Genomic DNA, 20,000 nt, shown 5'->3' with positions numbered 1-20,000 from the left:
CTCAGTCTGGTTAACCTCCCTGCCTTTCCGTCTTCCCTTCTCTCTCTCTCTCTCTCTCTCTCTCTCTCTCTCTCTCTCTCTAAACACTCTAACACGGCGCTCCAGCAGCTCAATTGAACGTTAACTCTGCGTTCGAAAAAAAAAGAAATCAATTTATTCCCGTAAATTTACTTCGGTCTTTCGCAACCTTACCTTGGTAATTATGACACGGTTCTGCTCATGGTAGTGGTTTAAGTAACCAACGTATCGGCAGAGAATTCGAACAATTCCTTGCAAAATGCGCAACGCTAAATCCGCCTACTTCCCCACCACTACACGTCCTTCGAACCGCCTCGACCCCTAATGCTCTTTTCTAACCGCCTCAGATAGGACAATCATTCAAGCCGCGCACCTTTCGAGACGAGCAATACCGAGAGCTCATATTTCGCGCATTTTCTTACTCAGACAAATTCGGCGAGAAAAAAGAGCATCAACGACAGGTCGCCTTCGCCCTTTACGGGACCCACAGTTGCCCAGCCACACCTTATGGATCGCCTGTGGAGCGTGCCTCTGATCACAGCCGCCGCGGCGTTCCTGAGCACAGCGGGCATGTCCACCTACGGATTCTTCTATGTGGTATACATGAACCACTATGGAATCACACGCAAGGAAGCGTCCTGGCCCGCCAGCATTCACCTGATTATTTCCCATGTGATAGGTAAGGCAAATTAAGCGTTCTGGCCGAAAACAGACCACACGCGTTCATTGCTGAAGCGGGATTTCCGATTTCTACAATAGTGAAAAGCAAAACTTGTCTTTTGTCTTTCTGTAAATTGCCAGTAAATTTCAGATCTTCTTCCGATGCGAAAGCGTCAAATGGCCCATTAAGCGAACAAACGGCACGTAACTTTCCACGAGCTGCGATGCCACGTCACCCTTACTGGCGCTTGCATGCTCGGGAAGCCCGTACCACTATAGGGTCTGAAGCGTCTTCATCTTCGGCAGCCGCAACCTCGGCAGTAGCCAAACGTGGCTGTTCACGCCGTCCACCGCGGAACAAGGGAACGGAAGAACGCAGCAAAACGAGCAAAGAGGCACGCAGCGGCATCCACCATCGTCGTCAACTCTCCCAGTAGGTGGTAGCCGCAACGAGTACTAACGTAAACATTACTGGCAACGCAATACTCGAAGCGCTGCTCAGCGGCATTCAATTCGACGTTCAGTGTGTGCTTAGATGTCGTGGGATATTTTTTCCCCATAAGCTTGTGTTTGTGACCCCAAGTACGAATTCGTGTTCCCGTCGTTTATTTTTTCCTTATCCATAAGGCATTGTGTTCATTTTCAGCTTTCGGCAACATTTTTACGCCCATTTTTCACCTCGCACTGCCGAGTCATAAACAGCATAAGGGATTTGCATAGAACCACAACCCTGTTCTGATATCAGGGAAAGCTCATTTTTGGCTTCCATTGTTAGGGATAAATAAGGGCAGGCTCTATAGCAGCTGATTTCTCGCCTTCCTCCCCCCCCCCCCACGTGCTTCTATGTATTGTGCCGTTTCACCACCATTTTATCACCAAATAACACACCGCAGTAGATTGGTGCTGATGGCATGCTGAGAGCGAGATCGCTGGTTTCATCGCAGCCTCGGTGGTCAAATTCTGACGGGAGTGGAATGCAAATGCGCTCATTTTGCTTGCTTGGCGACACGTTAAAGAGAAACCAAGGCAGTCAAAATTAACCCGGAATTCCCTACCATGGTCTCCTGACAATCAGATTGTGAGTATAGTATGTAAATCCACTGAAGTAAATTTTAATGCGATTAGCATTCCCTGGGAAAGTCACGCACTTTTTGTAAGTCTGTATACCGTGAAACTTCACTTGAACGAACTTCAAGAGACCCCAGGGAAAAGGTTGGTAAAGCGAAAGTTCACTAAACAGAAATAAGCAAGCGTGCGACAGCTTGTTGCCGTTATGTAAAAACAAAAGAACTGGTGGTCAAATTGTTTATCAACGCATTTATTTGTCACTCTGCTTAATTTCCGCTAATTAGCACTTCGCAAAGAACACTGTGATCCTCTGCTGCACTTTAGAACTTAGCACTGCAGCAGTTGTGAGCTAAGTCACTGTGTCAAGCACTCGAGAACCTTCTCTGGCACAGCGGACTGCTGGGCAGCAAAGCCTTCAATTTTTTCCAGGGCGATTAGTGCCTCTTTGGCAGATATATTTGGCGCTTCGTCATCACTGGTAGAATCTTCCTTGTCTTCGCCTTCTTCAGGTAATGCACTTGCTACCATATCTTTCGTAGTGAGTGCAGCGCATGTCTCCAACATGGTGTCACGGGCGGCATACTCCTCAAAAGACAAAGGCTATCTGCATCTAGCCTTTCTGACAATTCCGGCCAGCCACCTGGCTCACTGTTCTCTTCATCAGTGCCATGGTCCTCTGCTTCGATATTGGTGTCCACAGCAGTCCAGTTTGGTGCATGCAGACCTGCTTTTTGCAGCAATTCCCTATCGTTGCTGGTTTCACACTCCACCAAGGTCCTGTGAGCATTTTTGCTGCCTGCCGCACACTAAGCGCGTCAGGCTTCTGCATTCTTAAATTTATCAGAATGCGCTGCACAAGCCGCTTCCTGTAGTGTACTTTTACATTCTTTATGATGCCTAGATCAAGAGGCTGCAGGATTGACGTGCAGTTGGGCGGCAGAAACTCGACTCTGATGTTACTGAGACGTGTGTCCACTAAGTGTGCTGAGCAATTGTCCAAAATTAACAAAATCTTGCGATTCTTTCTCACCATCTCGTCGTTCACGCCCACGATCCACTTTGCGAACACATCACGCGACACCCAAGGCTTTGAGTAGTGGGTGTAATCGCATGGGAGCGATGCAAGCCCTTTAAAGCACCTTGGGCGGGCGTAGCTACCGATCATTAAAGGTTTCATCTTATGCGTACCCGATGCGTTGCAGCAAAACAATGCTGTGATCCTGACCTTCGAGTGCTTTCCACCTTTGCACGTGCCGTCTATGTAGCACATGGTTTTGTTCGGGAGCAGTTGGTAAAATACCCTGGTTTCGTCCGCATTGTATAAATCGTCCGGGCTATAGTCGCTGGTGACGTCGCGTAGTTTTTCTTCCCGCCATGTGCTTGCAGCAGTGGTGTCCGCGCTGCTGGCTTCACCGCGACTTGCTTCCATAGGATTACGTAGCGCGTCCGAAAGCGATGCAACCATCCACTGCTTGCGTCAAATCCACTGACGTCGAAAATCACGGTGAGTTCCATGGCCTTCTTTTGAATCATGGGTCCTGAAACTGGAATGTTCCTGGATCGTAAATCCTTTACCCATGTGGCAACAGCGTCATCGACTTTCATGAAATATCCAGTGCACAGTCTTTTGCCGGAGGGGCCGAGCTGCGCACTTTCCGATGCGGCCGCGATTGCTTGGTGCTGGCTCTTAATCGTAGACAGTGTTGATGCAGGGATACCAAATGCCTTTGTAATGCCAAGTTGACGCTGCCCGGAGTGCAGCCTACGTAAAATGTCCCGTTTTTTCGTCGAGTGTCAGGCGCTTTCGTTTGCCGCTCATGGTTAACTAGCACGCGCACACTTCCTTGAGGCCAGGACGAATAGCCTAGTATGGCTGAAGCTGTGGCTGGCTTTGGCTCTGGCTAGCTATGGCTGTGGAGCCAAGAAAACGCACTAAACGTGAAAAAAACCGCAATGGTTTCGGCTGGCTACGGCTTAGGTAGCCAATTCAGTTCAACGCTAAACCACTAAATGGCGGCGGTAAGCGGTAACGCCGTAATAGAGCGCGGTCGGCGCGGTTCTCAACGTAAAAAAGCGTGGCAAAAAGGGTGCTTTGTACTTGTTGAAGTGCTCAGTATGACCTAGCAGACATGGCATGGCGCCTCGGAAACTGCTCGTAGAAGTGAAATGCGCACTGCACAGAATTTTGTTAAACTGAAGGGCGTTTGCATAGGGTTCAATGGCGCGACGGTGTCGGGTTTTAAAAAAAGTTCGTACAACTGAATACTTCGTTTAAATGAAGTTCGTTCAAGTGGTATTTTACTGTATAACTCTTTCAAACTTGGGTTACTGGGTATGTACCACTGGGTATGTACCCGAATAGCCAACTTCATTCACTGCGTACAAGCAACTGGGCATGTGACGCTAAGTATTTGAACATTCTTGGCCAATATTCCACAGTGTGTATGGAATTCCACTTATTAGGGGCCCAGAGAGATAAGCAGTGGAAGTGGCAAGCAGTCAAGAAGTCGGCTGCAGAAATATGAAAAAATTCATCACAAAGCAGGGCAAAAGTCGGCATTTAAAAGCAGACAAGTGTGAAGAATATACGCAAGCCAACAGGATGGGACCAGTGCACGCCTTGTGCGAGGGTGGTTGACTGGCAAAGCTGCCATCTCCAGAAGATAGCAGAAGCCGACGATTGAGGAATGAGCCTTACACAAATGCGAAAAATTTCACAAAACGCTATGTCGTTTAGCATCTTCAGTCCTGATCGTGCTGACATCGAAATTCATCGCGAGATGGGTTCTGATGGCATTTTTTTTCCCTTGACTGAAATTCTACATGCGGACCTATAGTTCCACGGCGCTATCCAAGAAATGAGTACAGAAATGAGTGTGCAGCTGTGGCCATAAGGTACCCATGAGTTCGCAAAATTCAATATGGCGTTGCTCCTCCTGGTGACTTGCCCGGTTGGTGGCCGTGCCGACTTTAGCAATTTGATAAATAGCGCGGCTATGGGTATTTAACTAAGTTTGGTGTCTGAGAAATTTCCCATATTTACATGGAAGAATGTGTTGCTATTAATCACTTCTTGTTCTGGCTTTTTTTTTTCATGTCTTGTACACGGGCAACCTTGTTTCTTTGCTTGTCTTATCTTTTAGGTCTCACTCTCGCAGCTCTGCAACGAACCGTATCCATGCACAACCTGACACTGATAGGGGGATTATTCTCTTGGGCGGGCTTCCTACTGTCCGCATTCGCTCCTAATATCCAAGCAATGTCTTTAACCATGGGGATCATTTACGGTAAGTAGTTGTCTTAACCGATAAGCATGCCTGAGATCATTGTATACTTGCTACATTTCACGGTACTGGAATACTCCAAAGCACGTTACTTTTGCATGTCAGAAGTATCTTCCCGGGATAGCTTCTTTGGAAACTCCCTTTTTCTTTTCTCTTTTTTTGACTGAGGTATGACGTGCATGAACTGTTGCTGGCAAACATGAAAGGCGTTTTGTGCAGTGAACGTTAAGCATTGCTTTAGCTTACGCAAAGTGTTGTTTGAAGGGAAACTAAGCACAAACAATAAAGAATTTTGGCTTGTAAGATATTGTTTAAAATCCCCGTTGCTCTAACTTTTGCGATACAACGCTGATATTTTTATGAGAAAAATAAAGCGCAATTACCACTTTCTTTTTTTTTCGGCGCGATTTTAGTGCCTGCGCGCCAGTATACCCCAATATGTCTCAAAATTTTCTTCTCGTATTCGCACTGTTGTGGCGACAAAAAAATGTCAAACATCTATAAGCTCAGTGTTTGGCTAACTTAGAATTTTTACGTATAAAATGTTGCCCATGTCTCAGCAGACATGGTCTACATTTGAGCTGCCACGGGGTGCTTGTGTAAAAACTACAGTGTGGCGTCGCCACTGGTCTTGCTTTTGTGATTGTTTGGACTTACCAAGCTTTCTTTCATGATAACATTGAGTGTGTGATATTGTAGAAGCGGAATGTACTAATACAGCTCACGGCTTTTTTTCCTCGTTGGAATCCCTTAACGTGTCATACGGTTTTCACCAGAAATTGCTGATTCCAGCAATCGAAATTCCGCGGAAAGAAGATACTGTTACAAAAAAGGGCACTGTTATCCTCGCATAAATCCATGCCTTACCTATGTATTCCTAGGGAAGGAAATCACATGCAGGCAAGCTTTTGATTGCAACTTTTCTTTTTTTGTGTTTGTCTACCTTTCTAGAGCTCCTTGAGCAGTTTTCGAATGCGTAAAGCTTTTAACAGAAATTTCGTATTGTAGACATAGTCTGCAATCTAGATGTTGATAGAAAGAACGTGTTTCTATTTTAGTTGTCTGTAGCTGTTGATCGTGAACACATAATAGAAGATCCCTAAGGCCCGTTTCAGTGGTTTCCCTTGTGCTGAAACCTACAGACGGGCGTAGTAAGCGAACCCCTAGGTGCAAGTGCGAAAGAAAGCTGAGTTGCCTAAGCTATGTCTATGCCTTAAGTTTAAAAATCTGTGAGTAGTAAATGCGTCGCGTATTAAAACACTTTTGAGTATAACCTTCTTTACCAGAATGCGTTGAGACATTTGTTTGATTTCGGCTAAGCAAACGTGCGAATTGTAATATGTAACATGCAGGAATCATAACTATGAACTTGATAAGATTTATCATCTGGCGGCGACCAAACGTACATAAGCCTAGCCGTGAGTAGCGTACTCTCTGTATATGCAACGTTCAGCGTTTCAAGCACACTCACAAAGAATCCGCATATACCTGGGCATTTGAGGACCATAACCTCGCTACTAGTAAATTTTCATGCGCAAATGGCTGGAGTCGCTCTGTGAAATCCTATAACTCTAAATTTTCAGGTATCCGACTGCCCTATCTCATAGATGAACAGTAGTATGAGCTGTAAAGAAGGCACACGCGGGGATTACAACCAAGAAAACTGGTGCAAGCGTTCGCCAGTTCATGCCGTCTATATTTTTTATTTCCTTATACAAAAACTACAAAAATCATTTATTCTTCTGATTACTACTCGTTGACGGTGTGTAAGATCACAAGGTAACAGTGAGGTAATTACAGGTGCCTCAGTGGAGGGCTGCCGATTACGTTGTGCCATTTATGGTTCTTTTTGTGTCTCTCAAAATAAAAGTGCACAAGCGTTCTTGCAGTTCGCGCCGATGTTAACAGGGCCACCGGGGCAGAACAACGAACCCGCGACCTCAGGCTTAACAGCAAACCTCAAGCATTCTTGTATTCGTCGTGCTAAAGTAATGTGCTTGAAACTACAAATATCAGTGGGATGGTTATCTGATCCCCGCACTATTCTAATATCGAGATTTTTTTATCCTACTTTACAGGTATCGGCTCCGGAATCATGGTGATTATGCTGTCTGTTTACAACGCTACATACTTCATGAAGTATCGAGGAGTCGCCACTGGTTGCAAGTTTGTAGGCTGGTCCCTTTCAGGTTTAGCATTTCCTCCTATACTGACTTTCCTCTTCAAATCCTACGGTTTCCAAGGTGGCATGCTGTTGCTCGGCGGAATAGTTATGAACGTCATGGTCTTCATCATGCTGCTGAGAAATCCGAGACCCATCAACTGTTGCACCACTCGCAGAAATGAAGCAAGGCGACAGCAGCTACCTTCAGTGGTAGGTTCTGGCGGCTTCCTACTGACTTCCTTCTTCCAGTAGAAATTCATGGACAGAGGTTGACAAGTTGCAAGAGCCTTGAAATGATATAAAGGGGTAAACTAAGGAATCTTCAGAATGTAGCCAAGGTTTCGACATGGATAGTAGACTTCTTCTAGGCCTTGACAACGACAAAGCTCCCTTGTCGAAAAGACGACTTCAACAGGACATCCCTCATCCGACCAGTGTTACTGAGTTTTTGCAGCGGCTATTTCGATTAGCATTTAATGGTAAACGTACTATCACATTGGGCGAAAAACACATGTTTGGATGCGCAACATGAAGGTATAGTGCGGAGACGAAAAAAAAAACAATTTTCAAGCTGTAATTTAAAAGATGGCTTTATCAACAGCACAAGCAGTAGGGAACGAAGCAAATATGATACAATGTATATGGATACTCTGAGCTAAACTGCTCGAAATGCTGCTTCTGCGTTGGGCCCTATCACTAGCAAAGTACAATAGTCTCTCGAACACGCCCTGTCATTTTACGTTATCCGCCCCACATAACCAGCCACCATGCGCCAGAACTGCGTATTCCGAAAATGTACAAAACGAAACCAGGAACATTAGAACAATAAACAGTACATCAAAATACATGTCTGGTAGTGAGCGTAATATTTTAATAGGTGGAGAGGTTAGCCGAGTGAGCTATGAAGATATAATATATATAGAGAGGTCGCAGGACGAGAATAAAGAAAAAAAAAGGAGAAACGCACACGCTTCCACTCTCACAGAAACTGGAAGTAGCAGCAGTGAGCCCCGTAAAATGGATGAGCGTAAAGTTTATCTTTATGGCAACGTCAATAAACAAAATGTTGTCCTTCTTTGTGCCTTTGGCTGCACCACCGTAATAGATAACATTTTGTTTACCTGTGGTAGTGCGAAGCTTCACTTGAAACTTTGTTTATTTCGTGGAGCTCGCTACTGCTCATTTCCCAGCTTCTGTGCGAGTGGACGCGTGCGTGTATTTGTCTTGCTTTTCTCTGATCTTTTCACCTATTATATATTATTATTGCAGTGTTATGCCAAACCTTTGGCTGGGTAACCTCTCAACCCATTATTAAAATTTCTTTCAACAGCGCGCTCGTATATCAACACCGGTTGATGTGTATGGCTTACTTGTGATACATTCTTGAAATACGAGCAGAAAGGAAAACAGAAGGGGCCTGATTTTTGCGCATCACTACCCTATATTGCCTGCAGGCAATGAAGCTACGGGAAACGCATGAGGTAACTATCTGTTGTTGAATTGAAATGTAGAAAAGCAATAAAAATGTGGGGGGGAGATGAAAGCGACGAAAAGTGGACGACGAGGACCGAACCCACATGCTTCGCGTTACGCTTTCGTCCCCAGTGGTGACAAGCATTTCTTCGGTCCAGTTTCCTTTTCTCTTTTCATCATTACTTTTCTACATTTCAATTTCAACCGCACCTGAAAAACTCCTATGCTTTCATTGGCTTCATGCTTGCTGCTTGATATGTTCTTGGAAAAGGCAATTTCTGCATAAGGTGGATGTCTATACAGTGCGAATACCGCAACATGGCTGAGCTTGTTAAAGGCACTACTGCCCTATGCTAGCGGCTGGCTTAACGCAGCAGCGGCAATCTCAACAGTTAAGCCAGAGGCCTTAAATGCAAAATATAATATTTTTCTCATCACAACTGTATTTCAGCGCTCATCGAATCGCTTGAGACATTCCTCTCCACAAAATAATTAATGACACATCAAATCATGTCATCACGTTAATGAACCCGATACGCTCTATGCGGGGGCGCTTTAATGAATTAATCCTCGCTGTAGAAGAACAGCGGCAGCACCATGTATGCTAATAAAGGTATGCAATATTAAAATACTCGTTGAAACTTACAAGAATATCAAATTGGGCAAGTTGAGAAAGGACAAACGTGCTTGTATATGCAACCTCTAATCTCATGGAACGTTCATGATTATCCCCCACAAAGATCCCAACTTAATTGCCATGCACTTACTATATTTATGCATTGCATCGTTCAATAGCCTCCTTGCCGAAACGCAAACACCAAATTGTGTGAATGAAGTGCTGCACATATCCGCAGCGATGCACAAGGACCAAGGCGATATATTCTTAGGTGTTATTCGCAGAAGATAATGTCGACACACAGATGTAGTGGGTCATACCCATAAGCTACCTCTGCGTGATCAGAGGGCGACTGCATTGCATTCTTGATCTTGGCTAGCTTCCATATTAACCAATACTTGCAGCCTCTTCTAGATACGCCATGCAAATAGTTTACATACTTTGCTTCCACGTAACATACTTACATACTACATACTTACATACTTTGCTTGTCGAGGAAGTTTACTTCACGGGAAGAAAAGTTACTGTGCCGCCTACTACTAGGAGTTTCTTTCACGATCGCCTACTCACTCCTAATTTCATTGGTTGACAGCGCCAATTGCAGCACATGTAGTGTATAAAAACGGTGAAACATGTCTTGTGTGACGGCCCAGCATCTTAAGAAGAGAGTATAGACTTGGGGACAGCTTTAGTGCAATAGGATGACAAGGATTTCAGAGATGAAAAGGCCTTTCGACCGAGGCCTCGTACGTCTGCTATGTAAAAAATTACCGACGATTACGTTACTTCCTAATGCGAAATTTGAGCGCAGCAAATAAGCTGTTTCACCTTTTCGATAGATTGAGGCAAAGAAATCGAGCAACACATGTATGCGCTATCACAGAATTTTTTTTTATTTTTCACACGTATTCCTTTAACAAAGACTCCATTAACAGTTCTTGACAGTCATGAAGGAAGCTTTGTGGTCGGAGAAATAGACTGATATATGTTCGACTTGGTACACCAATGCTTGATTCTCAAAGACGAGATCTATACAAGTGCCTCGCGAGGTTGTCACAGCCGTGGGACGCGTTACGAGCGAGAGGAACGGGATGTTCTCCCGCATAAGTGTTAGGAAATTGCTGTTTGTCTTTATGTCAACATTAAAGTCCCCCACTACTAACATCGGTGTGGATCGATGGACGGTTAATGCGAGTTGCAGGAAGTGCACGACGTCTTTCGTGAGTGCGGTAGCGGACTCACGAAAGCGGTATCAGTCGGTCGCTGCTAGCGCTGGGGGGATGAAAGGGGGGCGGAGCTGGTTATGAGGCCGACGACAACGCGAAACCCAGGAACGGACGCCAAAGAGCCATTTGTGTAGCCAGCCCTCCTCCACAGTCTCTCCTCCTCCCTTCCATCATCCTCCCTCGCCCGGAGAGCCGACAGCGCGCATGCGCGGCGGCGGAGCAGCGGCGCATGCGCGGCGGCGGAGCGCGGCGGCGGAGGCGAGCTGGTTACGAGGCCGACGCCGTCGCCGACGACGACGACGCGAAACCCAGGAACGGACGCCAAAGAGCTGCGCTCTAAAAGCAGCAAAAGTACTGCTGCGCTTCTTGGTATGCACCAGCCTATATGTCCACTTGTGATTGACTCAGCGATAAACACTTCATTGTGGGTGTACCAGTGCAAAGTGGGAATGTCACTTTTCTTTCGCAGCGTTAGACCCGCTTCTCCTTTCTCCAGTGCAGGGTGGCCTAGCGGCTCAGTCTGGTTGACCTCCCTGCATTTCCCTTATGACTTATCTCTGTCTAGGGAAGATGAGTGATAACAGGTGTATGCACAAAAAAATCACACGTATCGACTAACATTTAAGGATTGTTTAGCTCTTTTTTTCACAGCGGTGTGTACCCATTCTGGAGGATGGGGCAAGAACGGGCAGACTTCCAGTTGAATAAACGAATGTAAATATCAAAGGAAATGAATTAAATCAAAGATTCTGCAAAATATCTTTCAAGGTAATGATAACAGCTCGGTGTCCTTTTTAGATGTCTGTAAGCCGACACTTTTAGTTGTGGCTTTATCTAGGCATCATAGTGGGATGCTGATTCTGTAGGATTCGCCAACAGCAGGCACTTACCCAATGGAACCCAGTGAGCGGGTAAATCAGTCAAAAAAAGTAAATCAATATATCCGTTAGATCTAACTCACCATTCTTTATGAATCGGTGTGCATTGGTGTAGAATATTTTATGTTGGAAGTTGTTATTTTTGGGTGCAAAAATGAATAAATACATTTTGTGGCGTATACGTGATTAGCATAGAAGAGGTATATTGCCTTTATATATACACTTGAAAATATATCAGTGGAATAGCGACCGACCCAACATTACCCCGAAGCAAGGCATCCACACCTAACATAAGAAATAGCTTTGCCCAGAGAAGAGTTTAGAACACATTCTTGTAGTTTACGACGTCTAGAATTCGTCTATGACTGTATAGATGATAAAACCTGCCGAAAAACGGAAAATTTATTAACAAAAGGGCGCTAATGTAGCGTGCCGTTCTGTTGGCCGCCTCCTCGGGTATTCTTGATGCGCCGCTTTTGACGTCATTGTAGGAGGCCATGTAGGCTGTCGCAGCATGATGTAGCCAAGAAAACCAAACTTGCCGGCCACCAGCTTAATGGCTGCGACGTGCGAGGTCGCCCGAATCACATGCAAGCTTCCGGCAATAGATGAGGCCTGAAAATAGACGTTTCTTGAACAGGATGCATCCCTCGAGGTGCAAGGCTCTCCGAGAAGCAGCAACCACTTGGCCTCTACACGCCTTGAAAAACGTGAAGTGGCACGTGTGCGTTGCTATAGTTCATCATACTTTTGAAATGCGCAAATTGAGAGAAGGTGCGAGAATTAACCTATTTCTACCGGATTTATTAGGGCTGCTCTCGAAAAGAGGCATTGCTTCTATGCCATGTTCATTAGTGTGGCACTAGAAAGAATGCAAGCCATGGATGGTACACACTCTTCAAAGGTTCGCAACGAGGTTCGCGACAGAAGTGCTCATCCTGTTCTCCAGGGGACTATACATATCGAAAACGTTAACTGGAAGTCTCCCGTAACCATGTTCTGCCCTCCGGAATGTAGGCCAACAGCGATTTTGGGGACGAGCCTAGCAGACATTCACCGCCACCCAGGTTTGTGGTTCGGCCGGATCGGCGCTACTAGGCCTACCGAACTTCTACGAGCAGTAGGAGAAGACAGTTCAAAAACAACCTTCTCGATGACAGTAGTATAGCATACATTTGCCGACGCCTGACCTAACTTTTCTGCCAATTGCTTGATGAAAAAAAAGGTTAGGCACACATGTGTGGCATCGTAGGCTTCGCAGCTCTATAGTGGCCTTCTTCATTTTCCACGAATTGTAGGTTGGCGCTGTTTACGCGTCGATTGGGATTGCATCTCAGTTCTAAATCACGCTACAGCTCTGACAGTGGTCGTCGCTAGTCATGAAAGATTCAATTTAAATTGTACGTTAACTCATCAGCAATTATTTTGCGTCCAAGAGAAGTTTTACATCTAGTTCTTGCGTAGTTAACAATGACAACTTTTAAAGAATGTGGCGATTTCGGCATGTTGGTACTGCAGTGCCGACAATTAACCAACGCAGAAACGCGAACGAAAAGGGTCACCGTTCGCCCTCATTTTTTCGAGTTCATTTGCAGTTGCACCATCGATGGCGATGAATTGTTAGGGCAACACCACTGGTTTCGCAGCTGCGGTGGCCACATTCCGATGCGTTCGTTCGGCAAGCATGATCGTCATTTTGTTTTGTGGGGTGTCGGCCAATGTAACCGCTACGTGCTCTCCAGACATTGAACGGAAAGGGTAATGTTCCTTTATGTGGTTTTCGTTGTTTTTGTAACTTTACGCCATATTAAGGACTGTTCAGACATTAGGGGGTGAAAGAGATATCGTCTTCACATGAATTGCTACCACTGCGTAGTAGCGGCAACTAGAACGCCGGAGCCTAGCTGTGCCGCGCCCAATAAATGCCTCCTATGTAGATACTCCTCGTTTTTTTTTCTTTTCCTGAGAGGAGGGCACTTCTTGCGGTGACAGCGAAGTGACCGACGAAAATTTTCTCACGCTAATAGCTTCAACGGCAAAGCCGGCACTTGCGACGTTGGCTATTCAAGGAACGTTAGACGTAGAACGGTTGTTTTATGACATCTAATGAACCGGGCTCTCAAATTAGTATCACGAAAGTTGTATGACCGTTGTACAATGCAATGAAAAGCATCCTTTTGATTTCGTAAATTCATTGCGCCGCTAGCTGCGCTGATATAGGAAACTGGACGAAAACGGCATCGTCGTGACAAGCACCGTTCGCGCAAACAAACAGTTGTCATGACAGCCGAAATGCCCCTAGTTAGACTCCTTAGCCTGCTACAATCTCTAGGGAACTGAACTCGCAGGTGTGGACAAATTGCCGCCTGCTGAAGCAGACAACGGTGACAGCATTGAAGTACGCGCTGTAGGATGCGTACGGGGAACATCGACTGTCGTCGAACAGACATGATGACGAACTGGCAGACGGCTTCGTTGGCATCCACTATACCCCTATAATCACTCCGTGCAATTTCAAAGTGCGGAGCCGCTGAAACCATTGTCTTAATTGATGAAACAACTGTATGATCGTTGACTTCGTGGTTGATTATCCCCAAGGGGAATGTTTTGTTCAATTAAAGAACCACTTCACCTTCACCCTAATAATCGGAGTTTCACCGATGCGAATTAATGGCTATGTTTCAGGCAATAAGTCAACGCACTGGGGAAGTAAAGTGATCACCAAAGATTGTGCACTTATTAACTCGAATTCGGAGCTTTCCATTGTAGTCCTTTTTATCTGATACTTCTTACAACACGACTGTTGCAGGCACTGACTATGCACAACACAGAAAACGTGCGTCCACTAGCCGCGGAAATCGAGCTCAAGGCGAGTGGCGAATCGCAAGCGGAGCCATGCAAGACGCAAAGTTTATGCGCAGAGTCACTCTGCGCAGTTTTCGCGCCACTGAAGGCCCCGATATTTTACGCCTTCCTTCCAGCGTTTGTGCTGTGCGACTACGGCGACATGCTTCTGTCAACGATCATCGTGGACTACGCTATAGACAAAGGATGGACGATTACCCAAGCCAAGCATATGATCACATGCATCTCGCTGGCGGGGCTCGTCGGGAAGCTACTATTTCCGCTGGCAGCGGACCGGGGCTACCTGAGCCGCAGCGCACTGGTGGCACTGTGCCACGTGGTCACAGCGCTTGCATGCATGGTCTTGCCTCACGTACACTCGGTGGTAGGCATGTGGTTGGTCATCTTCGTGGCTGCGGCGGAACTCGGTTGCCTCGTGACCATGAAGGGTGTCCTCGTGGCAGACTACCTTGGCATTGAGCAGATTGCGGCCGCCATGGGCATCACTGGGGTGGCGATGCTTCCTCTGCTGTTGGGAACCCCGGCAATCGTAGGTAGGTTAAACGCTGCTGTGGTGTCTTAAACACATTGTTGCCAAGTTATTTCTCCTTGGCACACCTAAATTGAAAGCAGTGCGATCAAACATGCACGTATGTTTCAGCGTATTGCTGCAAGGTTGGCAGCTAGAAACAAGCCTAGCCTAATATTATCAATAATGAGCCTTTCAACACAGGCAACACTTTAAGATATATTGCCAGAACATATTTTTTTCCGAAATAACAGTTATTTCAAATACTTAACATTCGTGGGAAAAACAGTTACATGTGTACTGCGTACATACATGTCTTATATACATGTAGCCCATCTAGCTCTCATTAGCCTAAGGAAGCGAAAAAATAACAAACAAAAAAACATGCAGTGCACAGATACTGCGTTAGAAATCGCGCTGTGTGTATGTGCACTTCTCACCGCGTGTCTCGTGAATTTATGTGATTAACTCACTGCGCGTAGTGCATCTTGAAATTCCGAAAGGGCTCAATAACGAACAGATTGGGATTAGAACGCATGGCCTCAGAAAACTTAATTGACGCTTCATGGTTCTAGAATGGGAATAACACGCTGGAAAAAAAATGCATTCTGGGGATGCAATTTGTAAGAATGTTATTTTCTGACTTCTATTCATTGCTCTTGATCCGTCAAGTATGATTCTAGCGATAGCGTGAGTGTGGCTTCCTGCAAATTGGCGACGATGTGCCGGAAGTGTAAGAAATGCAAATTATTGCAAGCAAAATGCAGCCTTTTTGAGAGGTATGCAAGGAGCCGGGAAGTAGACCGATTCTCGAGCATGCAGAGATTTTGCATTAATGTAGTTCGAACAAATGTGCGCTCACTAGAGAATATAATAATCCTTCAAATACTAAGCTAAGATGAAACCATAGAACGCCCTGCAGCGATAGGTTAACACATCCAACAAGTATTGAAGGGGCTGTAGAAGTGTTCAGGGCCGCGAGCGCCGTCCCCCAGTCATTGTTGCGCGTGTGAACCCCTATTTACTCGCGGACCATGCAAGTCAAGCTTTGTCAACGACCCGTGAGGTGATGCCTTGGTGATTTTTAGCTAATGAAACAAGGAAAGCCCGTGATCATATTTATATTTTGGTTACACAAGTTCATTCCCGATAGGGGGTTAGCAGAACGCGAAAGAAATCAAGTTTAGCCGGCCTGACGCTTTCTAAATCACCCTCCAGGAGTCAGAGGGGCTGGGATAGGAAAACCGCTGCTACTTAGAACATCAAAAACTTCGGAAAATTAGTAATTTTGAGGAGTAAGGCGGACCTTAGCATAGTCTCTTCCATTTCTCGCGTGTCCATATCGTTTCTCAGTCTACCTTTGCAAAATATTAACGCCAGCAACGCCGAAGTGCTTATTTAAGAGGAGGTGTCAATGAGCATAAATATATACTGTGCTTCGTACATAATCGTTACTTATTGTTATTTCATGTTTCTAGGGGTTTATTGTCGTAACTAAGTATTTAGTTAGAAGGCCGTCCTTGTTATCATTATGAAACATTTAACCAGCATTCAAAAGCTTGTCGAGTAGCCGTGAAATTGCAGAAGTACACAGGAAGAAAGGGGGTGTAGAGGGTGGCTTATTGTAACTGTTGACGTTTTTTTCTTCGTTTCCGAGCGGTAGAGAAAGTGTGTTTGCACTCTTGCCTTGTATCCGCAGTTTTTCGAATAACAGATAAGTTAAGGCTAAACACTTAGGGGAAAATTACTTTCCGTATTTATGATTGTGCTGTTGGTTTATACGAAACAATTGATGCGCGAACTAATAGCTAGCAACATGGTAACTAATTTGGGTCTACATTTATGGCACCTAATTTCGAATGAATGATTTCTCATCAAAACCTGGGAACATGTTCGATGCCATTGCGGATATTATGCAACTCGTACATGGCAGTAAACACACTCACAAATGTCAGGACGCCAGCCCTAAAGAACCGTTCTGTGTGTCACTTCAATAATTCTATATATTTTCCGTAGGCTTGCTGCATTATTTTAACGGAATCTAAGCGGCTTTCGTTTAAATTCGTTGTGATTTCCCTAACACTCGTACTGAATGGATGGATGGATGAAAAACTTCAATAAGGTCCTGAGGTACGCGGCTCAGCGCGCTGCGGGCCGCTCCCACGTTGGGACAGTCAGGCCTTGCCTGACATATGGAATTATTGGCGTGCATACGGGACGTTTTTTCGGCAGGCTATGGCAACGTGTCGGAACGAAACAAAAACAAAATCGAAAAACGAAAGAAAGACAGTAATTTGGACCAGAAGGAAAATGTAACCGAAACGTTATTTTTTTTTCGTAGTGAAACCGACACATTTTTATTCGTTTTCGGTTCAAGGCGAAAGTCTCCAAAACAACTGACGTCAAGCAACGTCACCATTAGCGCCTATCTCAGAAGTCCGTATAAGCGCATATTTCAGGCAAGCATAGTTGCCTGTCAAGCGTTCAACTAATCTAAGCCAGCCGCTCCGTAAACGAGCAGATCGGCATCGTAGCAAAACCCAGGCCCTGCTCGCTGAAGAGCTCACCATCTCGTTTTCTAAGGGTACAATATTTTGTTTCCGAAGTTCTATCGTCCGTTTATGTTCGCTTAAGTTCGTTTAATCGGAACAGCGGTCCCGTATTTCGGCGAGTATAATCGATGACGTGCTGCTTCTGATATGCTGAGTGCCTTGACTCAAGGCAGGGAGCATGATCTGAGAATTTATAATTTACCTATTGAGAAACATAATTACTGTCTTGATCGTTACCTTGCTCCGAAATTCTTGCAAGCTAATGAAAACCGTCGTAAATCGTTACGGATCGCTTTTTTTTTTGCGTTCCGCGGCAGAGCTGGACCGGAACTTTTTTTCAGTGGTACAAAACAAAAACCACAACGAAAAGCATTTCATTCTGACACCCGGGGCTAAGCTGCATGGACACGTTTGTTCTGTCTAAGCAATTTGCAGCTTATAAAATCATTTCACCTTTTACATCGACGCCGTTTATGGCCAAGGTTCCATGTATTTTTCTACTGCGTGTACAGAAACCCTGATCTGATCGCGGTGATAGTGAAATACCGGGCAGACCCGCGGCCGTGGTGAAGCAGGCTTTACTGGCTCCTCCAACTTGCAAAAATAAGTTTAATATCTTGGGTCCAAGTAGAACCCTTATCAGATATTAAGCTGATAAGAACAGATCGTACACTTCGACTCATGTTGGCCCTCTGTACGTTTGCACTAACCTGTCTTTCCCGGCGTTTCAAGCGCCCTTGCGTATATACTTTCCTTTCTTTCAGCTTTCCCGTGTTGGCGCTTCCGTCAGAAGTCACGCGTGTCTAGTGACCTCCAGCTCCTCAAGGCGGCGGTTCAATCGTCGACGCGAATGTATATAACAATCAGGGCAACTAAGTTGGTGCTGACCTTCAAAATTCTGTGTCACCACTGGGTCATGTGCTAAAGAGGTTTGCTGGCCCTGCATCTTCGCAGAGTCGAATGGGTCATGACTTTTTTCTTATTTTTTAGAACACGCTTTTAGGTTTTACTTGTGAATACTGACATGTGAATACTCGCAGGATTCTTTCGAGACAAAATGGGCTCGTACGACAACCTCTTCCGGTCCCTTGCAGCCTTGGCCTTCCTCGTGGCGGTGATGCTTCTAGGTCTCGTGTGCCACGAAAGGGCACACAGCCGGATCCGGTGTCAGAATAGTCGCTCCGGCTCCATTAGCAACCACGCAGTCGCCATATAGCGGCTGTCTTCCTGCACCCACCGAGTTCGCATATTAGTGAGCTGAATTCGGTGCACGTTAACGTACCTAAATGGTTTCGCGCATGGCAAGACGCTCAGGAAAGCGCATGTACGGGGTTCAACCTGTGTTTTCAATGTTTAGTTGAAAGCCATCATCATCCGGAGCATAAACTCATACGAAGGAAGGCGACAAAGTAAGGTTCTTGCAGAACTCTCTGCTTTCAGCTACCAATGTTTTTGTATCCTTCACATATCGCAACCATAGTCTTGCGCTTATAAAATGGCAGCGCCACCCACATACCCCACAGTAGGCTGTGTCCATGGCTGTCAGGTACAGAAAGAGGAATGGTGCGAGAAACAATGACACCAATAACCCACGACCTACAATGTTAGCAGTGATGATTCCTCTGACGATGTCTTCGTGGTTGTCATAAATACAATGCAAATATAAAGGGTTCAGCACCGTACTCCGTTTAAGTACTTCATTTGTACATGGAAGGCAGGCTCCTGAGGCATTCACCATAATTTTCATCCCTGTACATTATCAACATCATCAGAGATCCCAACATGTAAACTGTATATACGCCTCGCGAGCCGATGATTCAAAGGGGGTGGTGAAGCCCGGGTCAACAGCCGCAATTATTTTCCAGCAGCAGCTATTCTTGCACTCGGCGTAGGCCTTCTGAAAAATCACCGATTTCGCTGGTACGAAAGTCTGCTCTACTTTATCGCCAGACAAACCAATTCCCATTGGTGTTATCCACGCCATTGACGACACAATTGTCAACAATTATTGACAGCCTACTTAGGTAGTTACAGAAGGACCTGTTATTGCACATGTTTATTGTATTGGCAAATCCTGTTGCGTGAAGGTTGCAATGGTGAATACTATCCTTCGCATGCTATATCGCGTATTCAATTTCACTTTTTATTTTCAGATGATTGCACTGCCAAATATGCATACAGCATGTAGACGTGAGCAATGCGCGCGAGAACAAATGTTGCAGGGATCACACCAGAATGACTGCCGACGTTGTTTCGACTAGTATTGAAGCAATGCAGCAAAACGCTATATTGCAACAGGCGGAATGTGTAATGTACGAGGTGCGTACTTCAGCAGAAGTCATCTCTCGCGCATTCTTCTGGACATGCTGAGCCATCTAGCTCCGCAGCCACAAAGTGCGCGCATGACGCTTGCATGAATAAATATTCTCAGAATATATATGACGTGCATTCTGTTCCGCTCAGCAGCAGATAAAATTTTCAGAGAAGCAGAATAATCTTTATTTAAAGTGCCGAAGAATATCGTCTTCGCCAGGTGTGTGGAATCCCAGTCCAGGACGCCGTGGTCCCTTGCCGCTTGTCATGCTCTATCCACATGTCGAAGCTAGTCCTCGGGCAAAATGTTGGTCAGAAGGTCCTCCCGCGGCTCCGGGGTAGGGGTTTGGGTGATTCAGGGCAGTGTCCTGCTGT

At 45.6% G+C, this 20,000-nt stretch overlaps 1 protein-coding gene and 1 pseudogene across 3 annotated transcripts; one reads left to right on the top strand and one right to left on the bottom strand.

Annotated features, from left to right (window-relative positions):
• Positions 1 to 309: 309 nt before the first annotated feature.
• Positions 310 to 19,684, top strand: LOC135901017 (monocarboxylate transporter 14-like). Of its 3 annotated transcripts, none has more exons than XM_065430649.2 (5): positions 310 to 697; positions 4,890 to 5,033; positions 7,109 to 7,404; positions 14,197 to 14,785; positions 19,466 to 19,684. In XM_065430649.2, exons 1-5 carry the CDS (start codon positions 526 to 528, stop codon positions 19,498 to 19,500), a joined length of 1,236 nt encoding a protein of 411 aa, XP_065286721.2. In that variant the 5' UTR covers positions 310 to 525; the 3' UTR covers positions 19,501 to 19,684. The 3 variants fall into 3 exon arrangements, with proteins under 3 accessions (XP_065286721.2, XP_065286720.2, XP_070389070.1); XM_065430648.2 differs by lacking the exon at positions 19,466 to 19,684 and adding an exon at positions 18,353 to 19,432; XM_070532969.1 differs by lacking the exons at positions 310 to 697; positions 19,466 to 19,684 and adding exons at positions 1,952 to 3,250; positions 18,353 to 19,432.
• On the bottom strand, positions 17,825 to 18,000 carry LOC135901027 (U2 spliceosomal RNA; annotated as a pseudogene).
• Positions 19,685 to 20,000: the final 316 nt, after the last annotated feature.

Source organism: Dermacentor albipictus, chromosome 2, assembly GCF_038994185.2.
Source record: "Dermacentor albipictus isolate Rhodes 1998 colony chromosome 2, USDA_Dalb.pri_finalv2, whole genome shotgun sequence".
NCBI classification, from domain to species: Eukaryota; Metazoa; Arthropoda; class Arachnida; order Ixodida; family Ixodidae; genus Dermacentor; species Dermacentor albipictus.
Note: the sequence above shows the minus strand (reverse complement) of the source record. Positions and strands in the feature narration are given on the sequence as shown.

Excerpts from the sequence above, each read along its gene's own strand:
- LOC135901017 (XM_065430648.2), top strand. The coding sequence starts at position 526 with ATGGATCGCCTGTGGAGCGTGCCTCTGATCACAGCCGCCGCGGCGTTC. Across the intron at positions 698-4,889 it reads GATTATTTCCCATGTGATAG|GTCTCACTCTCGCAGCTCTG; the intron begins GTAAGGCAAATT and ends CTTATCTTTTAG. Across the intron at positions 14,786-18,352 it reads GGGAACCCCGGCAATCGTAG|GATTCTTTCGAGACAAAATG; the intron begins GTAGGTTAAACG and ends GAATACTCGCAG.